The 25,635-nt window shown below is 42.1% G+C and overlaps 1 protein-coding gene across 2 annotated transcripts in view; it reads right to left on the bottom strand.

The window, feature by feature from the left end:
• Positions 1-25,635, bottom strand: part of spop (speckle type BTB/POZ protein) — a 92,261-nt gene that overhangs the window by 12,176 nt on the left and 54,450 nt on the right. For both annotated transcript variants that reach the window (XM_067616524.1, XM_067616525.1), the window contains exons 6-7: positions 21,159-21,286; positions 3,297-3,474 (exon numbers count right to left, since the gene is read on the bottom strand). In XM_067616524.1, coding sequence (XP_067472625.1) covers positions 3,297-3,474; positions 21,159-21,286 — 306 coding nt within the window. The remainder of the gene's footprint in view (positions 1-3,296; positions 3,475-21,158; positions 21,287-25,635) is intronic.

Raw genomic sequence — 25,635 nt, 5'->3', positions numbered from 1 at the left:
CTCTGTTGTTTACAAGATAACCAATCTTTTCTCTCAGAGAGAAAAGGGTTTGAAGTCTTTTTACGACTGTGTAACAGAGATTAATATCTGACAGGAGTGGCGTCATCCTTCAGCCGGTGTCGGGTGGACAGGCTTAACAGCAGTGAAGAAGATTAAAGCCCAAAAGTTGAATGGTTAGTTAACCCACCGTTCATTTGTCAGGCTTGTTTAGAGAATCCGTCAAATAGACATAAAAAGATCCTTTCAACAGCAGAATGCCTCTCCGCGCTCTCTCAAGAGGTAATTTGTTTTGTTTACACAAGAGATGACAGAAGCTAGCCAGACAGCTAAAAGTTTTTGGACAGTTGATTTGTAAAAATCAGTTCTCCAATTGATGAAGAATCTTTCCTCAGAAAATGTAATAAAGAGAGCTAGAAAGAAAGGTTTGGTTGTCTGTAAAGACTCTCAGTCGTCCAGGTGATATCAGGATATCAAGTCAAACACACCTGGACTTATTGTAGATTCTTTGTTCATTCCAGTTACCTTTAATAATACAGGAAAGCATTTGAAGGACTGAGTTTTCTGTCCTGCAAATGTCAAAACATGAAGAGTCAGAGATGTGATTTAGGAACAAATCCTTTTGGTCACATGTCGAGTCAGACACAGACAAACAAATCCTGAGAAAGTTTGTGTGTCGTCATTCATTATGGGTTTGATCCTGTAGCTAGTTTAGCCGTACGCTACGTCCTAAACATCTACACCGAAACCAAACTTAGCATCGAATGTCTAGGTAGGACTGTGGGGACAAACCAACAGTATGTCTGTCTGGTGCAGCTTAATACTGGTGAGCTCATACTGCAGCAACAAAGAGAAGGGGCGGGCGAGAGAGGGAAGAGAGAGGGAGAGGAGAGAATAAAAGAAGGAGGAAGATAACAATAGACAGAGAAAGGGAGTAAAGGGAGCCGTGCAACATTTGAGAGGAGATGAAGAGATAAAGAAATGTAGACTGACAGGAAGACAAATAACAGAGGGATGAAGAGAGAGAGAGAGAGTGAAAAGAAGAGCGTGAAAGAGAGGAAGGAGAGGTGAACAGTTGAAGGAGGAGGGAAAATGAATGGAGAGGAGGAGACGAGAGAGAATGGAAAAGGAGGAACATGAAAGTAAAAGGTAGGGTATGTTAAAAAAATAAATAAATAAAAGGGAAGATAAGAGACACGGAGAGAGAGAGAACGAGAGAGAGAACGAGAGAGATGGACTGGTATAAAGATCACATGGCCAATGTGGAGCCAATTTGAGTTGCTCTCCCTCCTTCGTTTGATCCCTCTCTGTCCGTCTCCACGGCGATTAACAGCCGGGAGAGTTGTCACGGGAACGGCCGAGAGGGGGAATAACAAGGAGGAGGGACGTCGTCTGGACCAAGTAGAGCAGAGAGAGAAAGAGAGAGAGAGAGAGAGAGAGAGAGAGAGAGAGAGAGAGGGGAAGACCTCAAACCACAGCAGCACATAATTAAAATGGCTCCTCACACACACACACACACACATTTCAACAAATCCAATAATCAACAGCTTCTCTTTTTGCCTCCGCAGAGACACACAGTTCACCAGTTTCCTTAAACTTTTCACTATCTCACGCTCGGTATCATCGAAGCGCCGTTATCCGCGACAAGATGTTCACGACGCATCACCTGCGTTCGCGTAGACGCGTGTCATCGATAGCTAATCGGCCGATACCGACACAGACGGGCGCTGAAGGTGTCAATAGCTAGCATTTAATGCTTTTTATGGTTATTCAATGTATTCAAATTTAACCATCCCTGTGGTGAGCAAAATTATTCATTAAAATTAAACATTTGATTAAGTATTTCCCCAGGAATTCTGCTCTTGTCACTGAGGAAAAGCATCTGAAACATTTAGACTGAAACTAAAACTCTCTAATAACAAACTCTGTGATGAATATGTAAAGTACAGAAACTGAGCCACATACATCATCAGTTTGGAAGTGATCTAGTGCTTAAACTATCTGTCAATCGAACAAAAATCAATCAATAACAACTTTGATGATTGATTAATTATTGTCATTTGTCAAGCAAAGATGTCAAACATTCGTTTTAGACTGTTGGTTGGACAAAACGAGCTATTTGAAGATGTAAACTTGGGTTCTGGGAGATTATGATGGGCAGTTTTCAATTTTTTTAAATGTAATTTTATTAAATGACAATCAAATCAACATAAAAGACTCTGAATTTACCAAAGCTACACAAAATTAATTTTTAATGTCCATTATCTGCTTCTGAACAGGTTCCCTACACTTAATACCTGTAAGTTCATGTTTTATTGCAAAATATTCAAGAATATTTTTGTATTCTTATCTTAAAACTCTCTGACTATTTCTGTGGTTTGTTTGAGTTTTCCATGTTGGATTCATCTGACTCTCTCAACTGCCTGAACTTGTCACAAATCCTTCATTTCAGCCTGATGGATGTCACCTGTTCATGAGGAGTTGTGCGTTCATGAGATTTGACTATTAGCATAACTAGCGCCCCTAAAATTGCCACATAAGGCTCCGTGTTTGTTGGCAACTTTCATTCTCAAATGTTGCCAAAGAGTAAAAACAAGAAGTGCACACCGCAGAGCTTCACATCCTGCTTTCAGAAATCAGAAAAACAAAAGCATAACAAAATTAAGAGGGTCAGTAGTAGAGGACACGAAACAATTAGAAAACATGAATCCAGCTGCCAACTGCGCTTCATCAGAGCAGCGCCGCAGTGTGACAGAAATAAAAAAGGGAATGCTAAAGTTAGATGCTAAAAAACATCTTTCTAAGGCAAAGGGAGTCCGTGATGGGAGGCGGTCAAAGGATGTGACAGACACAGAGATATAACAGGAGAGAATCTACAGCAGGTGATGTTACGCTGTCTGCTGCAACACATGATGATACCTGACACAGACCTGCAGAAAGACCCTGAGGCAGCTGTTTACAACGACTGCTGAAATGTAAATACGACAGTAAAAATCAACACGTATAAAAAGTAAATTGGCAGCCATGATGATAATACAGTGAACAGAATATTAATTTAGTAGTAAATTTTCATAAATGACTCATACGTGCCTCTTAAGAACAGATCTGTTCGTATGAGTGGTTCTTGTATGAGGCCCGCTGTCATACATGCTGTGTCCTATCATGACCTCTTGAACGATGAAACAGGAAGTGACGGATGTTTTTCCAAGTCGTTTTTACCGCCTGAATGCTACGTTAGCATAAGCCTACAGTACATTTCTCCCATTTCTCACATGTGATGAATGAAAGGACACTCTTACCCGCCAGGATCGCTTTGTGCGCCTGGAATTTCTGTCCGGCGACACACAGGGAGCAGTCGGTGAATCTGGAGTTTTCCCACAAATCTCCGAGCTCCTCGGCCAACCTGCAGTCAGGAACCTTCACCATGTTCACCGTGTTCTGGCCTGAGATGTTTACAGAGTCCTGAACCACGCTCACCTAAAAAAAAAACATACACATATTCAGAGAACATGCGAATGGGAATCAAAGCTCTCTCACTGTTTCTTTTTTTAAGTCACGAGTGTCGCAGTACGTACAGTAGAGTTTTAATTTTAGGGTGAGCTGTGTCTTTAACGCTCTCCCTTCTTCATACAGAGGCAAATAAATAGCATGCGATGTTCATAAAAAGACAATATATCAGTCAATCAAACATGCTGTGAATGATTAATGTGGGTTCTCTGCCTCTGTAATCAATACATCAGCCACTCGATATGGGGGCTATTCAAAGACAACCTATTCTTCTGACTTTATCCAATCAGATCGGCTGCACTCTCAAACAAGCCAGAAAATCAGCATTGAAGTCAAACTGGGTGTGTGTGTGTGTGTGTGTGTGTGTGTGTGTCTGAGAATTGTCTGTGTGTCTTCCCCACTGACTTCACCACCTGTTCCAGACAATGTCAACCAGACTCATTTATCTCTCAACAGGACTCATTGCAAACACACACACACGCACACACACACACAGACTCGTGAGCACAAACACATACCGTCATACTCACAATACTAATTACAGAGTAATTTCCAACAGCCTGGATTAACTGACTTGCAGTTTTGTACCTGCTTGTTGTTCTATTTTAATCAAATACTACCAGTTAGTTAGCCGTAGTCTCGCTTAGAAGTTAGTTCAGATTTGTGTTTGTGTATTATATTAATTCTAAATCTAGAGTGATCCATCATGCTGTGTTGAACTGCTCAGAGTTATACTGAGCTATCAAGGCTCCTGAAGCAAAGATCCTTATTTTGTCAGTATGTTAAACAATTGCTTGTTAAAGTACTTCTTATTCCTGGATGCACATGAAACTCTCACAGTTGATTCATAACAACGAACAACGAGCATCTGAGTTGAAAATATTCTGGTTCATTGAACATAAAGTCAAATTTGGAAGAGTTCTTATCAACTACGGTGGATTTGTTGTTTTGTTACAAGTGATAAAAAGATCTTTATATGCTAGAACTCTGTTACACACTCATGCGTGTGTTTTCCTGTGTGTACTTGTGTGTTTTTAAAGCTATTTCACTCACCAAACTGACAGAAACAAATAGTTTCTCAAGTCTCTTCCTGTATTTCAGTGTTGAGGAACTTTAAGGTAATCAATTAACAATAATCATTAACAAATACTCTCCCTATCACTACTCTATGTATCCAATTAATTAGTTTTGTTCAGGAACATACGACTGAAGCCTCGAACAATATCATAATATTATGTAATAAAGTGTAATAAGCATAATAAAGCCTAAAGTAAAATATTGCTGGATAATGACATGTTGCTTTGATTCTTTTGATTCCAGACGTCACATCAACATCACAGACATTTATAGATATTTTTATACATTTAAAGTGACATGTTTTTCTCAAGTATGTAATACAAGGTACAAGTACAAAATTACATTGAAAGATATTTTTACATTACCAGCACACTACACCAAATTATTACATCATTAAAGTGTATTTTGTAGTGTATTGTAGTATTTGTAGTGTAGTTGTTAAGTTTGATTGTTTATTATATTCTGCACAATTATGACACAATCAGATCACCTGACCCCACATGACCCCACATGACACCACATTATAAAAAAAACTTTTAGATAATCTTTTTTTTCCTGTTTTCATTGCTGCCGGCTCCTTAACACATTCAGTGTAGTGTTGTCAAGAAAAAAAAAAGCTAAAAATCCCCTCAACATCCCTGCAAAGTGACCTTGCTGTTAAAGCCTCAGTCAGGGAGGCTGACACCCAAAACACCACCACTAAAAAAAAAAAAAAAAAAAGACAGCCAAGTTCCCTCCTCATCCATCCGTCTGCCCTCCTATTCGTCCAACGCCACATCCATCCACCTATTCAGCTCACACAAAGAGTCAAGAGTCAAGAGTCCTAGAAAAAGGAGGAGAAGCACATACAATAGAGAAGTGCGTGGCGAGCAGGAAATTGAATGTCAAGGAGCCTTGTTTGCTCCTGATGGAGGTTTGAGGGTTAGCCTGAAGGGGACAGAAAAGACAGAGAGAGAGAGAGAGAGAGACAAAAAAGAAAGATAATAAAACTGAAGAAGAGAGTGAGGAAAAAGGAAGAGAATTAGGGAAAGATATAGGGATGATAAAAGGCGGAGAGAATACAGATGCAGAGATACAGAGCGATGGATAGACAGAATAGAGAGAGAGAGGCCGTCGCACAAAAGAGGGGTGGAGACGTGAGGAAGCTATCGGTGGGACCTGCACTTGGAGATGGCTTCTCATAAGCAGCGGCTCATTTCTGGCACAAAAACGACAGGGATACAGTGAGAAGAAAATGTGACTTTTTTTTGAAGAAAGGAGTATTCGAAGTATTCCTGTGTGTGTGAGACAGAGAGAGAGAGAGAGAGAGGGTGTGTGTGTGTGTGTGTGTGACAGTCTGGTTTCCACAGCTGGCTGTATTAATCACACTCCAGGGGGGTCTGACTGACTGACGTACATCCATCTCCACACACTCACAGAGGAATGCTCACACACACACACACACACACATTCACATGAGGATGACAGAGTCACTCGCACAGACACTGGCATTCATAAAAACACTGATTAGCAATACAGAAAGCCTGGGAGAAAGGGAGCCGCTGTTTATAAGGGAGAGGAGGAGGAGGAGGAAGAAAAAACAACAGAGAGAGAGAGAGGGGAGAAAAAAAAGAGGAGAGAGAGAGACAGACGGACAAAGAAACGGAGGGCAGAGGACAGAAGTTCAGTAAGCTCAAGTTGGAATGAAAAATGGCTTTAGGAGGAGGAGGAGGAGGAGGAGGAGGAGGAGGGTGGCGAGTCCAGCGCTGTGTCCTGAGTACACACTGAAAAAAAAATAAACAAGTGCTGAAAAGCGAATTGGAAGGGAAGCCAGTGAGCTCGGTCAATGTGTTTCGGTATAAATAGCCCAATTAGCATGGCGGAGCCGTCGCTGGGCTCTCAGACGCAGCGTGGCAGAGCCGGTCTAATTACTGGCTAACTTGACCAATTATTCCACTGTTTAACCAGGCAGAAACTAAATCGCAGCACCTGGTTATTTAGACACAGTGGCTGCCCTGACAGTCTTCACGCCATTAGCTGTCATCTTCAGTCATTGTCAACCTCCAACCAAACCCCTCCTCCTCATACTGGATGAGTGGACGGGCATGTTTACAGTGGGCAGACGGTTTACACACCTTTGTATTTGCTGAATAGTTTGGTAAATATATCACAATGGATTTATTGTAAACATAGAAATGCAACAGCTTGCATAAAAATGGTGTATTTGAAATAAAACAGCATCCTTTTCTTAGAATATTTACTTAATTTTAGCATACTGGTGCTTGTTATGGTATCAAACTACACATTCATCCACCTGGTAAATGAAAAATGATCATTTGACCCCTGCTAGTGGCCCATAGAAACAGCCATTTCTATTACAACCCTCATTACAAAAAGTGTCACATGTTGCTGATTTGTTCATCTTAGTGATGGGGCTGAAATGTAAAGGCTGTCCTGACGGTGGCACTGCAGGAAATCCATGCTTAGTATGAATGTGCTAACCAAATTTGGTGGCAATCTGCTCAATAGATTATGAGATATCTTGTATACAAAGTTAGCATTTTGGCCTGAGGGAGCATAAAGGGCAGATTCATTTGAATGGAGGCGGTGTGTGCCAACGCAGAGGGCCTCTGCAAAACAATGCAGGATCGTCCAGCATGAAAATTGAACCAGGCTCAACTTTTGCTGCAACGCAACACGATGTAATCTGGCAAGGAGCTACGTGGACCAATCACATACATGCAAGCGCACATTCTCGGTGGATCACTTTGTAACATGAACGCTGTATTTGACTGTTTACCTCGTGATTGGAGGTGATAACTTTCCAGAGTTGTAAAATCCTGTCTATGAGTATCACAAACAGCTGTGTTGTGTTTTGGCGTCTGATAAGCCTTTAAATGCATTAATCTGTAGCTCCAACTCGACTTCCTGGATTGTATTTCATTATCTCACAGGCGTCTTAAACAACACGCCCCCAACAATGCAGCCCCTTGCATGATCATGTTTTCATGCAGGGCTGTTTTGAGTCTGAATGCAACCTCACGGCCTAAATACACCAAGCATGGACGCGGCGCGACACGTCTGCCGCTGCAGAACACGTCCATTATAATCAACTGAAGCTGCTACAGTGATCACAGAAGCTGCCGGCACACACGCTGGCATCACGCTGCTCATCTCTATTTTTACGTGGCTGGTCTATTTTTTTTCTCCACGCACAGCTACGCGGCCCTCCAGCAGGTAAAAACTACATAGAACTGCATAAAAAACGAGTACAATCTGTTTAAAAATGATTTAAATAAATATCTTAATGTACCAGAGACAATGCGACGCAGCAGTGCACGATCGAGTTAATTAACCCAGTAGCAGTTAATGTAACCTACGCTTCCAAACCCTGCATAACTAACTACATTATCATTTGGCAAAACTCAATATGCACACAGTGAAGCTGATCATCTACCTGTAGTCTAGGGGTCATTCCTGGACTTAGAGAAATATAACTGTTTATTTCATCATAAAACATTTCAATAACTTTGCAAAACTTACTACCAAATCCAAACTTTTCTAATGTTTGGATCAAAAAAAGCACGTTCTCTAGAATCAAACGCTTTGAAAAAAGTCAATACATAGAATGAGGATTTCTGATTCTATGAGGGATTGGCCAGATGGCAAATATAACTGTGGAGGCTCAGAAAACACGGCTGGCACACAACCAAACGCAACAAAGACACAGTTGGTGTTTAAAAACCCCGCTCCGCCCCACCTACATGATGCGTCGCGTCCGTGCCTCATGTATTTCAGCTGTTAAGTGTCCAAAAAAGGAAAGTGTTCATCCTCTTGGTAATACAGTACATACATCGGCCAACATTAGCTCATCACAGATATATCCGTTTTGACATGTAGCCTGCCGATAACTGACTAAGAAATGTCAGGAAGATATGTGTGATGTCACGTAGTCTACCACCAGAGAGCACTGACAAATGTTTATATATGTTACATGTTTATGTGAAAAAATCACTATTGGCTGATATCTTGTTATTATATGTATTAAACTCTCAAATATCAATATTGATATCTGCCTCAAAAGTCCAGTTTTAGCCCATTATTTTGGATATAATACACTGTATATGTGCACATTTTAAATTTAGTCCGCTCAGGTAGTTAAGTCTTGTAGGCTTGATAATGGTGCAACAGGAAAGATCAGACGCTCACCAAAAATATTAGAGTTTATCTGCTGGAGATACAGATTAAAGTGTTGGTTAAGGTAAAATATTGAAGACGAGAAGTTTAAGGAGTCACCAAAATAATTAGAAATCCTTCTTTGATGAGCATGAATATCCCAGCAGTGGTGGACATCAGTAGCTTTAAACTAAACTGACAAACTGGCTGAATGACTGACTGACTTTTATTTATTCCTGAATGGTGTTAATGATGATGATGGTGATGATGATGACGACGACAGAAACTCATTCTGTACACAACCCTAGGTAAAGAATAACAGTAATGAATCATCGCCTCTCTATCACCACAATCCTCATTTGTTTTGGTAATTAAGTTCCCAAGATAAGTACTGACTAAATCGCTCGCCTCCCAGTTAGTTTCTCAGACATCAAGATGGATCTGTCGTAAGCTCCCTCTCAACCCTCCAGGCAACATAGAGTTAATATTGAGTTTCGGTACCCAGATGATTTATTCATAATGCATCAATCTTTTTCTGCCTGTTTATGTGTTTGTTTATGGATTTACAGTGTTTTGCCATGCATGAAATAGTTTGAAAAAGAGAAGAAAAAAAAAAAAAATCAAATGAAATTCATTAAGTTATGGAACACTTGTTCTTTTACCTCCCGAGTCTCATTTTTCTCTCCTCAGTCCTGTGCATTTCTCAAACATGTAAACACGAGCAGCGATCAGGGACAAAAACAAACACATGGACAGACGCATTCACACAGTCGCCTCATCATACTACACACACACACACACACACACACAACACTGGCTGCACCGACATGCAGCAGATTCTAAAAGGAAATAAGCTTTTCTTTGGGGGGCAATTTTCTCGTTGCTCGCCTCTTGCTGTTAAATTAGCAAATAGATCATTTGCGTCAACGTTATATGAATCTGCACATTGCATAGTTTTACTTGCGTGATTTGGCTCCCCGATCCGAGGCCTATCGCTGCTGACTTTATGGGTAACTAGATGTGGTAGTCAGCATGCAAGTAAGCACCTTATGACACATTTTCATGACTAATTCGACAGAAGGTGTTCAAATTTGAGCAACTTTAAAGCTTTCTAACACGATATTAGCTCAGCTGCCATTTCATCAACAAGCCAGCTTTGCAAACTTATTACTGTTTATACTGGATGTTGTTATATCTAACATGGAAATAAACACATTTGATTGGCACATTAATATACAGTTTCCATCTTTGACTGCTGACAAGCAAACACGGTGTCACATGGTTTTACCGAGCTTTACTTAGAAATTGTGTTAGTTTATGTCTGATCATTCCAGACTCGTCTATACATTAATTATCTTTTTGAGTCATTCTTATCAGGAATAAACATACATGCCAAACATGACTAAGCCTTAGCCTTATTTTAATTGTTTATAATTGGAGTGATAATGGTTCTGTTTAATTACATCCCATACTTCAATAATAATAAAAAAACAGATACCAAGATTGGTTGAGCATATTTTACATAACACAGATTATATTCTTAATTTTCTCTGTGTGACACACACACACACACACACACACACACACACACACACACACACAGGTATAGTGACTCAGCTCTATTAATCAGGCTAAATAAAAATAACACTGATAGACTAATGTCTGCGGAATAAATTTGAATTATACAGTTACAAGGTCAGCCCATCTTCAGCGACTGAGGAAAGGCAGATCCTTCTTTACAAGAATATATTAAATGGTGTTGAAACAACCTCATTCACTGCATTCAAATTATAAACTGCATCTGCAAATGTTGCAGATCAATGTCACTTTTTTTTTTTTCAAAATCCACCCTCTGTGGTTTATTAGCCCTACAGTGCTTTTCCTACAATCTTTTGTTGAGGTTACTACTTTTCTTTCATTTTTGACTGTGTCAGTATCAGATTTACAATTTTACTTCACGCTTTACTTTCCATTTTTATGTCCGACTGAGTAAATCAGTGCAACAGCACTCTCATTTGCCTCGGTGAAAATTCTACACTGAGAGCAAAGGATGCAATACATGAAAAGAGGTTCAACAAGGGCGACCAAACTAAATGGTTCAAATCTGGTTGACTGTTGAGCTCTGTGGTGGTGACAGTTAAACTTTAACATATTAAAACAGGATTGTTAGCACAATACAAGTAAAACAAATGTTTTGTTACCTTTTTACAACATTGACTGTATTATGTTTGCAATCACATCCCGGATATTAGTCTGTGGATTCACTGCCAGTTGTGTTGATACCACTTGGGAGAAACAAAACAAATGCATTCCAAAAATTTCATTATAAATTTATTAAAAGTTAATTACAGAAAGGGAGCAGCAGAATTGTATGATGGCTTCATCATGGACTTCATTATCTGTTGTTTCCATGTTGAATGGAAATTTGGTAGCAATTTAATCTGAATCAATTGCTGTAAATTACATATTTCATTACACACTGCACAGCTTAAGACGTAACAAGGTGGATCTCTATTAGCTAAACAATTAAACAAGTGACCAGTAACTCCAGTACTCATCCACTTTTCATCTGCAACAGCTTAATAGATCTGTGATCTTTAAACTTGTCATCTGAACCCCCGAGCACAAAACTCATCACCAGCTTTTTATAATGCATGACTCGCCCTCCACTTCAGCCAGACAGAGTAAACAGGCTCTATGTCACAGACCCACTCTGCCGCTCCCTATCTCCCTCTCCCTTTCTTACTCATCCTCTCCACCCTCTTAGATGTTATTGCTTACAAAAATCAAAAACACTCAGAGCAATGACAGGATATTTTAGTTAGAAGGCAGACTAAATATAGGAGCCAGACTTACAGTAGCAGCCCTCTGGCAGCTGCAACAGGTGACTGTACTGATTAAAACAGAGAATAATAGCAGAATCTGATTCGGTCTTGACATCATTAAGCAAACATAGCCCCAAATCCCAATGCTATTAAACAAAAGTCAAAAATAAACACTGCGCTCACTCTCCTCAGAAGACAATAAGCTCACTTTCTTTAATTACAGTCTATTTACTTCATCCTATAATATAGTGTCCGATAGGTCTTTCCTCTGGTGCGCTAGAAGTGATTTAATGTTTAATGTTTCTGGAAGAACAAGTCAACAGCAACGCTAGCAGCTCTGTAAGGCAGCAGTGCTTTAAAGGAGCACTATGTCAAATTGCGCCACCTGCTCCAAACAAATAGGGGAACCAAACGCCCCCAAACGCTTACTGTTTCCATAGTGCTGGCACAGCATGGTGGAGATAGGTCTGGCTATGTGGGACTACTGTTTATAGTGAATCTGTGCCATGGCGTAAGTTTTTCTCCTTCAAGTGATCCAGTAAGTTACAGCCCACGTTACAATTTTGGCTGGACCGGCCACAGACCAGCTCTATAACTCTCAATGTCTGTCCATCACTGACTCACTGACTGAGTGATGAAGTTGCACCATTGGTCAGCCGGCCCAGTGTTGGAGTTTACCCATTAGCCGTTGCTCTTTCAAAATGAATTGGCACTAACAGTTTCTATTATGTCCTCAGGGCGGCGTTTACAGCAGAGCCCTGAGCGCAGCTAACTCTCAGCAGGACTGAGAGTGAGTGCAGTCCTGAAATAAGTTTTAAAAACACACATTTACCGACCGAAGCGTCTCACACGGACGCTCCGACACTGACAGGAGCAGCGACCTGCGGATACAAAGAAAAGCGGCAGATCCATTTTACCCACCTGCACGGCAGCTAGCAGCTAGTTAGCATGGCTAGCATCATTAGCATAGCCGTGCCTTGCTGTGTGTAGCCCATAGACCGTATAAAAACAAAGTGTAGCCGTGGTGTTTCCAGTTAACAGCACCGTGCTGGGCAGGTGACGGGTGTGTTTGTATGCTCTGAAAGAACAAATGTTTGTGATATGATACTTCAGTACACTGTAACAACAAATATTACTGGGACCACTACAGAAAATTGCAGATGAACATTTGACATCCAGGAATTCACATTATGGACACTACCACTGACTATCCCTGTAACAGTTTGGCCACAATTTCGCACATTGACCATACACAGTCCAGCCATATACTCAGTTTTGACCTGTGTACTCTTGTTCAGTGTACTTTTGAAATTGTTTTGTTTTGCTACTTAGCAAGATGAAAATTAGTAATAGTAATATTTCTACGTTGGCACCGAAGCAATAATGCATTGTCAGTGCTCAGTTAGCTAGCAAACTAAGTAACTAGGACTTATGGTGGTATGGTATGTATGGTAGCAATATCAATCCAGTGCTAACATAGAGCTAACGTTTGCTTGAATAAATCTAACCTCTATAGGACAGTTGTTGACATGTTGCCAAACCTGCACACAGGTTTACCTTGTAATCTGATTATGTAAAATGTAAATGTAAATGCTAACGTCAGCGTGTTAAATGACCACAATAACAATGCTAATATGCTGATGGTTTAGCAGGTATAATTATTACCGTGTTCACCATCTTAGTTTAGCATGTTAGCATGCTAACATATTTGGTTAAGGGATTATAAGAGTTTTCACAATTCATTATGTGGGGAGCATGAATGTCTGAATCAAATTTACTAATATCTGCAATATTTTCTGATTTGAATTTTGTATGTATACGGTATAAAATGCAGTCAAACAAAACTATTAAAGATCAATAAGGAGAAGAGAAGGAGGAAATTTGTAACAAGCCAAAGTTCAGATATTGCGTTCAAATCAAAGAAGATTGCCACCCAGACCCATATATAAAATTTAATTTACAGAGAGGGCAGAGGTCCCTGTGTGTTCAGTTAAGAACCGGTACTTTACTTCAGGCAATTGAGGTAGGCAGATAAAAAAGCTATTCCTGAGGAGTAATGTCTGTGTGTTTTTTGTGATCTTGGTGGCAAGGATGAATTTCATTGCTGTATTCCATTGCCCCGTGTACAGTGACTTGAATTACTCGATTCAATCGAAGGATCCCGACTTGTTTTTGGTTGTCTGAAGGTGATAAATATGTTGAGTTGGCTTTTTAATGTTGAAATTTTTTGTTTTGGTGATATTTATAGGCGATACATGACAGATAAAACTGTATCCATCATAACAGGACGTTTCTGTCTTAAAAACTGACTGTTTTGAAATGTACTTTTCTTGAATTTGTGGAACTGTACATAGTGATTTGTCATGTGGCCATACTGGTTATTGTCTAGTGTCTTGTAAGCCCATATGGGCACCAGAAAATGCACAAATAAACAAATCAATCAATCTACCCAGTCGCTGTTGAGATATTTCCTTCTGGATCAAAGTGTTGTACCATCTGACTGACCGACTAACAGACTGAGATTGCCCTCAGTAAAGCCACTAGAGTAGCTAAAAACCACATAATACACATAACAAAGGCTACATCACAGACAGAAGGACAAGCCGGCCTACCATCGACACAGAGGTATTTGAGTGAATCTGCACAGACAGAGACATATTTCATGCATGATTCGAAGTCACGCTGTTGAACAAGAGTCGTGGCCAAGTGTGTTGTGCCTGGCCAACCTTGTTCTTACACGCACACATACAGACACAGGCTTTTAAACATAGAGTGTCTCCACGCAGTCGGTATCACCACTGGCAGTGAGCGCGAGCCTCTGCATGCTGTCTGTGAGCACCAGCCATTTGGGTCTCTTTTTTAAGTAGTTTTGTTTTCTCCGCTGGAAGATCACAGGCACTAAAGTGATAGCTTTGAGACTCTGAGGCCCGATCTAAAGTGCTTGAAGGAAATGTTTGGACAAAGAAAAATAAATAAATAAGCAGGGGAAGGTTGCCTGTTTGTTCAATTTCTGCTGTATTTACTCTGGTTGAAGCGAAGGGCTTTTGATGGGATATAAAAGACCTATGGATGTGGTGCTGGTGCAAAAGTGTTGCAGAGGCAGTTTCAATTAAACGATCCATTGTGGCTTAAAAATGGCTGCCAAAAAAGCTATCATAGTAAAAAATCCCACTGCAAGAGAAGGAGCTTGCCCTCAAAGTGTGCCTTCTACTTTTGCATACACAAACCCCAAATTTCTGGGTACCCTTCCCTTTCTTCCCTGTGTCTCTTCCCACCTCTTCCTCTTTATCCTGCTCTCAGAGGTGGTTGTGTGTGTGTGTGTGTGTGTGTTGTTCGGCGTGCAGGGAGGGAGCAGCTGGAGCATCTGCAGTCGTCTCCTCTGACAGCAGCACGGCATATGGCAGGGCCCTGTGAAGGATGGGTGCTGTCACCCGGCAAAGTGCTTACCCACCGACAGGAGCACTAACACCATGAGGAAGAGGAGGAAACAGCTGAACATCAGCACCCCACTCATTTATTCTCCCGCCACCACCTCGCTCCGGGAGGGACGCAGCGGAGAAGCCTTAAAGAAAAGACCTCCGACCGGCTAGCGGTGGCCGAGAAGCCCGTCGCTATGCATTATAGTAAATCACATCAAAGATCCTCTATGTGCGGAAGATAAACCAATTGAGAGAAAAACACTGGCTCATCTTCCAGTTAACACATGCAGGCGATGAGACTCACATATGCCCTCTCATCACCCTTTGGTGTCTCACACAGAAGTACATTAGCATGTGTGACGGCTTTTTGCTTCTACTTCTGCCCTATACTTTATGTTTACCGCTGTGAATGACAAAGTTTATTGTCTTATTTTTAATATTTTTAGTTTGAGTGTAATTTTATCTTAAAGGGGACGTATCATGTATATTTTCCAGGTCTATGTTTTTATTCTGGGGCTCTACTGGAATATCTTTGCATGATTTACAGTTCAAAAAAACGCCTTGTTTATCTTGTACTGGCCCTTTACGCAGCCTCTCAGTTCAGCCTCTGTCTGAAACAGGACGTTTTAGCTCCTGTCTCTTTAAGGCCTCACTGTTTACCTTCCAGACGCAGGCAGACTTCCAGCTACATAAACAAACAGTAGTAGTAGGATTTCACTTCTTTTTCTCATTCTTTACTCAAAATGGAAACTTCTCAACAACATCCGTACATGTTCGAGCTGGAATCTGATCCGAAATATGCGAGTGGACAACCTGAGCGACCTTAGCAACAAAGGCTACTAATGGACGGCCATTTGTGGGCCTGTGTGAACAATTTGATGTAATCGAGAGGAGGAAGTAGAGTTAACATTGCAAATGAAGCAGTCAGAGCACGTTGAAGCCCTTTTTTACATATGTTCACATATGTTTACATATTTTTACATACGCTCACCTCAAGTTTTGGACCTTTCATCATGTTTAACATAGACATCCTACATCATGACAGTATAAAAATAAATCACAAAAAGCACGATATGCCACCTTTAACAAACCTGCGATATATTAAAGGGAAGATACAGTATCTGTAAAAGAAAAACTCAAAGTGACATCAAGTAAAAACTCTCCTCGTCTCCCCCCCTCTCCAACTTAATTTATGTGCAAATCAGACAGCAGTCAAGTATGTGCTCGTTCTCAATTTCAGAAGTGTTCGCATCTTGAATGGAAGGACAATAAAATCAATGTCAATCCAGTCATTATCAACTGTCATTCTTCCTCTGCATCCTCTGCCATGACTCACAGCAACTGATGTAGGGAAGGGAATATTCAGCCTGATTGTGGATGAAAGATTAAAAAAAAAATCAGTGGGTTCCAGTTTAGCTTTTACACTTGAAAGCTGCTTTTAAAACAGACATTTGGATCCATCATTTTAATGCTTCCAAATTACATGTTTTTTCCTTTTGAAAATAAAAATTTTCCCTTCAAGATAAGATAGTTATCATGCGATTGGTGACAATTTTGCCAAAAATATATATTTTAAAGTAATACCAAAAACCTTTGTGTGTGTCATAAACGTGAATCCTGGTGACTGACCACTTTGTCAAGTGGACAACAACACAATTATTACTCAATATGCATTTTTTAATATAATTATAATGACAAACCAATATCAGTATGTCTGGCGGCTGCGGCTCAGGAGGCAGAGCAGGTCGTCCACTAATCGGAGGATCAGCGGTTCGATCCCCGGCTCCTCCAGTCCACATGGCGATGTGTCCTTGGGCAAGACACTCGACCACACTTTGCTCCCGTAGGCCGTGCCATCGGTATGTGAGTGTGTGTGTGAACGGGTGAATGTGGCGTGTAATGTAAAGCACTTAGAGTGGTTGGAAGACTAGAAAGGCCCGATATAAATGCAGTCCATTTACCATAAAGTGTGGCCTGTGGATGAACTATGACAGGGATAGTCAAATACTAAGTCTTAGAGGTCCACTTAATAAATTTCCACTGCATCAAAGGTCCAGTAAGGGTGCAAAAACTCTGTACATGAACAGTATTTCTGTATTAATGGGAGACGGGACATATTCATTGTGTAAGAAAGTCCTTGAGCATAAAAAGGTGCGATGGCCAGACAGAGACACTGGTGTAAGTGTTCGTTAATGAGTCTGCTGCACTTTGAGTTCTTCACTGCAGTCATTGTTGAAAATGATTTTACACTTATTCCGCTGGAGTCGTGATATCGAGGAGTTCATCAAGTTCACTTTTGTTTTTTTGAGATTGTTCAAAACATGCATGTTTAGTATCGTAGTGGTGTTTTGCATTCCCGCGAATCAAGCGCAAAGGTCTTGTACTTCCCTCAGGCAAAATAAACATGTATTTCTGAGCGCAGTCATCCTTAAATGCATGTTTTTCACCGTCAACCTTTCTTTCTTTATATCGGATAGTTTTGAACAAGTCGTTTTACTTTATCAAGCGGAGCTCCTACCTTGTAAATTGTGGTGACAAGCAGGCGGCTGAATGATGACGGCCGAGGTGACGTGATAACCATGTGCCAAACAAAAGCCGTCCTTGTCGTGTTGCAGTTAAACTTTGTTCCCCGTCCAGTTTATACTGGTATTCTGTCTGGATGTAGACAGAAGTCTGACTATATGGTGTATGAACACGACTGTGGCTATAGATTTTATACAATATGTTGAGTCTGCATGGTGGATACAAAGAATATCAGGGTTTATCCTACATGTTGCTCCTGAAGCTACAGCAGATTTGGGGGGGACGGGGGGGGGGGGGGGGGGGGGGGGGGGCACGGCCTCCTCTGAGAAATAAAACGGTAGCTCTCTGACTCAACCTCCGGCTGACTAAAGGGGGGACCGCTGTGTTCATCCACTTTTCAGCAGCCAATTTAACATGACTCACAGATAAGTTTCACCATCAACTTCTCCCTTCCAAAACAACTCCTTTCTTTCCCCCTCAAACAGACTGCCGGAGTACTCACCCTCACAAGTGTCAGTCAACATGACTGTCTGCAGGCAAAGCACGACGGCAGCACAAACTTGTTGAGATTTTCCAGGAGCGGTAGGACCCCCCCCTCCCCCTCCCCCCCACCCAAACATGTGTGTCTGGTATTACTCCGAAAAACTTTCAGAGCATCTGCAATCTATAGCATGAACGGCTAGGTCTGACCTTAGAGTGAGAGGTTACCTGCGGTGCTGAGTGAGAAGAAAGGTGAGGAGAGAGAGGATTTAACCTCCTTTACCTCTGTGTCTCATTAGAGGAGGGATGAGAAAAGCAGGTCAAAACATGTCTCATCCACATGAAAACATTCTCCCTCTAAGAAAATTCCTAGCCTTTTATTTTTTTTAATCCAGTATCATCTTCATTTTTTTTCCTCTTTGTCTGTTCTTCTTCACCCCCGTGGCTCGATGCCACCCGGCGTGCCCACTTCTTCCTGAGCAGGCCTTTCCTGCAAGCTCTCTTCTCCCTACGCCTCCTTTCCCTCCTTCTTTATCTCTCTCTGTCCCTCATGCTCTCTTTTGACAGCCAACGCAGCACCTTTAATGGGAGCTATCTCCTCATTAAATACCTGCAGGTGTCTGCAGAGCTTTGGCAGGGATGGAGACAGAAAGAGAGATGGAGACAAAGAGACAGAGAGAGAGAGAGCTCCTGCTGGTGTTGTTCAGGCCCTCTCCGACATGACATATAGCCAGATTCCCTGTGCTAAATTTGAATTACTAATGTCTCCAGAGGCAAGTGAACTGAGCACAGGGACTAAGGGGTCAGGAGGAGAGGTTGAGCCAGCATCCCCCCCCTCCAACAGTGATCTGGCTTCTCCTCATAGCCTTTTTCGCCTCTATTTGACACTCTACTACACAGAATGAAAGAGCAAGGAAGACGGGAGGCGAGGGAGGGCAAAAAGTAAAGAGACTGAGCTGAGAGGAGACGAGGGACACGTGGGAGAGCTGAGGGGTTAGGGTAAGAAATGTGTGATGCTCCAAATGGGAGGCAGCGAGAGATAAAAGAAAAGGGAAAATAAGAGGAGGAGGAGGAGGAGGAGGAGGAGATTGGGTTTGAATGAGAGATAAGATGGAGGGAGGGGGTGGGAAGAGGAAGTGGAGGAGATGAGAGACGAGAGAAGAGGAGAGAGAGAGAGAGCTGGGCTCTGGGGCGATGGGGCTCTCTCAGATGCAGGACGGGACCATCTGGACGAAAGCGGAGCCAGGTCTCTGACGGTAAACACTGGGCTTCACTTTCACATGGAAAAGGACCAGGAAAAGAGATTCAAACACCCGCTCCACACTTTTCTTACCGCCATACACCCAGCGCGCCACTCCGCCAAAAAACCGCCCTGCCCACATGTTGTGGTGGAAAAAGCTACCAGACTTCACTGTTGGCAATCTGATGGTTTACTGCACATCCCACTTCCAGACTGCTTTTCTTCTAACATACTGTGCTGCCTTCCCATATGTTTTAGAATTGATTTGAAAGTGCTGCTGCCTGTCTGTATATCAAGCGGTCGGCTTTAAGAATATGAACTGTGTAGACCTCTCAGGTCATCTGGGGCCATTCAGCTAAATGTTTCCAGAGTTTAAAAAAAAATAGTAGAGCTTAATTGATATGCTGCACACGGTATAATTTCCGTAGGGCCTGAGACTACTATTAAATCATTTTCTTTTTAAAATACAGACAATTTTCTCTGCCTTTTTTTATTTATCTACTTTCTCCTTAAATGTTTCTCTGTTTTACACAGCTGTTATATCGAGCACGTACACTTTTTTTTTTTTTTACTTTAAATGTGCTATATAAAATCAGGTTTGCCTTGCCTTGATTGTTCATCAGCAGAGCCAGCTAATTAACACAGTACAGCAGAAATTTATGGGGGAAGAGGAAGTGGCCACTGAGGAGTTAAACCAGCAACCCCCCCCCCCCCCCCTCCCCCCTCCTTCCCCCCCCCCACCTCCAGGAGAGTGGATGAATTCAGTGAGAGAGAGAGAGAGAGAGAGAGAGGACTCTTCAAGGTAACTAATCCCTCTCTCCTCCAGCTCATTCTCTCCAGCAAACAGTCTCATCCTCAAAATTACGTCCCAACGAGACACGCCTGCACAAACACACACACACACAATATATGCATAAGAAACAAGACACGCGCACAAACACACTGCTCAACCCCCCCCCACCTCCCCACCCTCCTTCTACCCTCCATCCCACATGGCTCTGGAGAAGCAGCACTGCCCCTCCTATCCCTCTGTCAATAAGCCCAGTTTGGAAACACTTTAAACAGACTTGAACATTGCTCCACTACAAAAAGGGAAAACTTCAAGACATGCTCTCCTCCATACCCGCAGGGTTAATTAGAATTGTTTTAAACAGCCACTGCCATGCTTTTTAAACATTTATGGGTGCATGCATTACAACTAAGGCATTAACATATCCAGAAAGTTTAACCTCTTCTCTGCTCCCCGGCTCCATTATGAGGAAGCAGAGAGGAACGAGAGAGAGAGACAGAGAGAGAGACAGAGAGAGAGAGAGAGAGAGAGAGGACAGTTGACCTCTGCTGCCCCCTGTGTTACAGCTGAAAAACAACAAGGGAATTTTCAATGAGGAGCAGCAGCCAGCTTTGGATCAGAGGTGTCGGGAGCCAAGCCACCATGCCCGCTGAATGACAATCAGCTTGTATGTTGGTGATGAGAGAGAGAGATCTAAACCCAGAGGCTATGTAGTACCAATAAAAACATACATTATTCACTAACAGGGACATACAATGAGCGGTAGTGTTGAATAAAAAGATGAGTGAAACAGGAATTACAGTTGTGATTACTGCAAGGCAAAAAAACCCACCAGTATAAACAAGAACTTTAGGTATTTCAACAGTATTCATTATTTTTACATTTTATTTAAATCAAATATTCTGGGGGTAATCCAAACAGTTCCACTAATGTGCACACACTTCTCAATCAGTGTAATCCAACATCACGGTTTTAAAAGTTATTCTGTGTTCGTTTGTGATGTTTAAACATCTCATTTGATGATTAATCATTTTAATCTAGCGATATAATCAGGATTATCATTTTTGACTGTGCAGCTCGTGCCGTGGGAAAGATTTTGAGCTTCGAAATGACAACAGTGTGAACTCCGTCTCAAGGGGGCCTACCTCACAGAAAAGTGTTAATTTGTCATCGGGCAGCAGACCGTTGGCCTCGTCCAGCAGGAAGTCCCTCCTTATGAACTTTTTGAAACCCCAGTCCTTCCCCTGGACAAAACGGTACGCCCTCTGGCTTTCTGCAAAAAAAAGAAAAAAAAAAAAAAAGAAAAGAAAAACACGCAGACAAGCAAGGAGAAACAAGATTATTTGGGAGACTTTCACAACGTGATTAAGCTCCGCGTGTGTGAAATGTGTGTGTGTGTGCGAAAGAGAAAGTTTGTTATGAGTCATGGCCATAAGCGGCGGAGGAACAATGGCGAAAGAGAGGCTGGGTGCAGGAAGTATTGCCTGCAGGGAGCTTTTAACACTTCAGAAGAAAACAGAATCTCTCTCTCTCTCTGTCTCTCTCTCTCTCCCTCTTTCACTCTCTCTATCCTCTCGCTGCCACATAAAGACTAGTGGTAAACATGAGACAGAACTGCTGTGCCTCTTTGGCCAAGAAGTGAGAAATTGCAGGGATCAAAGCAGTCCAATTATCATGTGTTTATGTAGTGCCAATTATCTCTGACAGTGGCAGGAAGGATTCTGTAACACTCAGTTGCACTACAAAAGACACAGGAAAGGTGCCGGAGTTCCTGTGTGTACAATAGTCACAGTGTGGGGGCGGTCGTAGCTTTCTGCAGTCACCTAACAGTCACAAACGCTCAAATACAAGGTCAATAGATAATAGCTATCGACTATGACGGCTGCAGAGATCACAGCGTATTAAAGCTAATTGCCGATAGAGAGGAAGCGAGGCGTTAACGCATGAATTCTGCAAGTGTAACCGGAGCTCTGTTGGAGGGATGTAACGTCATTCTTTAGAGAAATTACATCATTCGCCATTTTGTTAATGAGAAAGAAAATGCTTCCCCGGGCGCCGTTCTGGGATTTCTGAATGTATTCGGTCGAGCTAAGCTTCGGTGACAGACCCTTTCTGCGTGCGGAGACGTCGTTGTCCGTTCTCGTTAGGGCGGACACGGCTCACCGCGCGATGAAAGTAATAACTTAAGCCCGTATGTGTGTCCCGTGAAGGGTTAAACGGTCTCAAACCTCGCAAGAAAAAGTTCAAAAAGAATCACTAGAAGCCAATTTATTAATCAGGTCTTTTCGTTCCTTTTGTTAGATTTCATCGAGAGTCTTCTGAAGATGACCTGCACATCTGACATTAATGTGCATCTGGATGATTGGATTGTGTTGAGACTGAGCAAGAAATAAATTCACTAAAAACACACTGAAGATTCAATCACAAAAAAAAAAAAATCAGATTGGGTTGTCAGATATTCATTTTGGCTGCACTACAAAGGCTCTGCATACAGTATATCAACTCTGTATCTGTGCATGGATCCAACCGGAGAGGATACATTCGAACCTAACAGACACACTGTGAGTGTTAAGACGGGGCGGTGATGTGTCTGTGGCAGGCTGTGATTTGTGAGAGAGGCATCCAATTTCAAACTATAAATTTAATGTAAATTTAATAATATCCCTGGAGGACAGAAATATTATCAGATGAACAATTATTTGACACTTTTAAAATGGAAAATAAGAACAATGGGCCTCTTGGAAGAACATTTTCTTATTCTAAAACTTTTTTTTTTCTGTGAGGTTCGCTTGTACAAATGTTCCAAGCAGGATTAAAAAAACTCTCTTAACTGCAAAAACTTGTCATAAACCGCCCGTTTCAGCCTGATTAATGTCACCAGGAGGCGCACGTTTGTGAGATTTGATCATTAGTCTAATCAACATCCTTAAAACGCCCATATAAGGCCTCATGTTCGGCTCCATTTGTAGGCGAATTTAACAAAAAACGTTCCCGAAGAGTAAAAGCAAGAATATAACACCTCTTTGACTTGACATTAGATGCTAAAAAAAAAAAAAAGTCTTTCTAAAGTAAAGTGATCCGTGTGACTAATATGAGAGGCGGTCAAGAGATGTGACAGTCACAGAGATATTAGATGAGAGGATGTTATAGCCTACAGCGGGTGATGTTACGCTGTCAGCTACAACAAAAGACAATACTGGACAGAAACCTGCAGAGAGACCCCGAGGCAGCAAAGTCATAAAACCTCTCAGTAAGTTGGCAGCCACGACGACGGACAGAATATTAATTTTTTCATTGAGTTTGCTTTAGTTGATTTCGTTATCAAATTCGTTCTCATTAAAACATTATAATGAAGACAATAAAAGTCAAACATGTGTTTTTCCTCTTGTGAAGAAAAGCAGGTGTGGAACACTTGAAAATTGTAAATATGAGGGAAAATTCATGAATGCCACAAATTTTCTTAAATCCGTAATATGTGCGTCTTAAGAATGAATCTGTTTGTACAAGTAGTTCTTGCATGAGGCCCAATGTCCGGCTAAAAGAAAGCACAAAAATGAAAGCAACTATACAACACATGCATACATGAGTGAGCAATATATGCTCACTATAAGACACGATACAAAGCAACATTTTAGCTCTAAAATAATACATTTCTAATTTAATTTAACTTGACTCCATACTTTAAAGGCCTCAAGTTCAACATTCATGACATTTGAGACTTCTGCAACACACATATCCACGATTCAATTCATATGTTAATGCCAGATGATGGAGAAAATGATGAGGACGACCTTTAGAACTTGGTTAAAAGGGCATTAAGTAGGTGAGACTCTTGTTAAAAGCCGACTGAAGCGGATTTAAACTTACACAGTCGCCACATACCAAGAGGTCATCACCTCTCACGCGCTAAACATTAATTCCTCTGCAGCGCGTGTGTGCGCTCACACTATATGTGTTTAGCCCCGGCAGTTCAAACAGATATCTCTTCAGGCTTGCTCTCGCGTAGAGATCCCAACAGGAGATCTGCTGACAGATCACAGCGGGAAGCGCTGAGATGAAGTGTCAATGTTGCTGTAAGATCCTGTGTCAAATCCCCCCCCTGTTTGGATCTGAGGGAGCAGGCAGCCAAAGAGGGGATTGGTGGAGGAGTGCAGTGCATATGCAGTTATTCCCACCGCTGCTCATGCAGGGGGTCCTTCACTGTAATCCCCCGCCTCTAGAGACTGTGTACGCAAAGAAGCTGACAGGAATCACTGTGCAAACACACACACACACACACATAAGCATGCATGCCAATGCAAAAAAAACATACAAATCTATGCGTTCCACTTTTCCACAGCACTCTACTTTATTCATTGTTCTGTCACTGTGAGTAAAAGAGGGGGGAGTGTCAGTGTTTCCAAAAAGACATTAAGTTTTTTTTTTTTAGAGCAGATCTCTCAAGCAAAGCTAAGCAGGTTTTGAAAGAGAGTCAAACTTCTGCGGCCTCGGTGTACTGTACTGTTTATGGCTGACACAGAACGACGGTACCTGAGTCCCTCTCGAGGGTCCGATGAAACTCCGCTGACTTTCACCCGCTCTTTCATGTCTTTTAAACGTGTTCGATAAGACATGCGAGACCCAAGGCGCGGAACGTCCTTGTGAAGTCGCGTTATTTGGGTATGAAACAAGACTGGCAACGATGAGTGAGGACTTCCCCTGTGGCGGTATCTGAAGCTAAACTCGGGTGTGAGAAGAGAGGTTGGCATGAGGAAGACAGGGAGAGGATGAGGTGAGGAGAGGTGAGAGGGAATGCTGAAAAGAGACTCTGGCGGACAGGGGAGGAAAAAGAGAGAGGTGTGACTTCTTCAGTGCTCATCCGTGACAGAGAGGCGCCTGTGTGTGTGTGTGTGTGTATGTGTGAATGTGCGCATGCATAAAGGCAGCAATGATGAGGGTGTGTGTGTGTGTGTGTGTGTGTGTGTGTGTGCTGAGCTCAGCTAATGCCATGCTGCCACATCTCCAGTGGGGCATCAGAAACCTGCACTGGCAGAGAATCAACTGCAGGTCAGATCGCTGCCTGGCGCTCGCTCTCTCTCTCAGCGAGCTGGCCAAGGTGGCGGGAGTGCAACCGCTCTGCCAGAATACCAAAAAGAGCTGGATAGTAGTGAGGGGGGTGGGGGGGTGGGGGGGGATCCAGCGGGAAAAGTGTGAATGACGAAGTAGACCGGTATGAGAGAAAGATTAATAAGCGTAGATGGGGAGATTGTGCGACGTGTCACAGCGCTCTTGTGGTGAGGATTAAAGCATGGGGGGGGGGAATTATCATGGAGTGTGTGTGAAAAATCACAGTTACGACGTAGACATGTATAGGTTCGACTCAATAAAGAACAGAGGTTTTTTTTTTTTACCACATTAAAATACACTTTGATAGTTCCCGGGCGTTGAAGAGTGAAGTTTCTCGCCCTGCCAAAAAAAGACTGAAGGTGATGAGGAAAGTGAGAAAAATGAGGCCTGAGTCGGAGACAGAAGAGGAGAAGAAGGGGAGAGCGGGAGCCGTGCCAGAGTGTTTAAGTGAGCAGGGCATCCATATTCAGACACGGGGGCTCAGGGGCACGGTTGGCACACAGAACGAGAAGGTCG

The sequence above is a fragment of the Thunnus thynnus genome, chromosome 17 (genome assembly GCF_963924715.1).
Source record: "Thunnus thynnus chromosome 17, fThuThy2.1, whole genome shotgun sequence".
Lineage (NCBI taxonomy): Eukaryota > Metazoa > Chordata > Actinopteri > Scombriformes > Scombridae > Thunnus > Thunnus thynnus.
The sequence above is the reverse complement of the archived record's forward strand: the minus strand, read 5'-3'. Positions and strand labels throughout refer to the sequence as shown.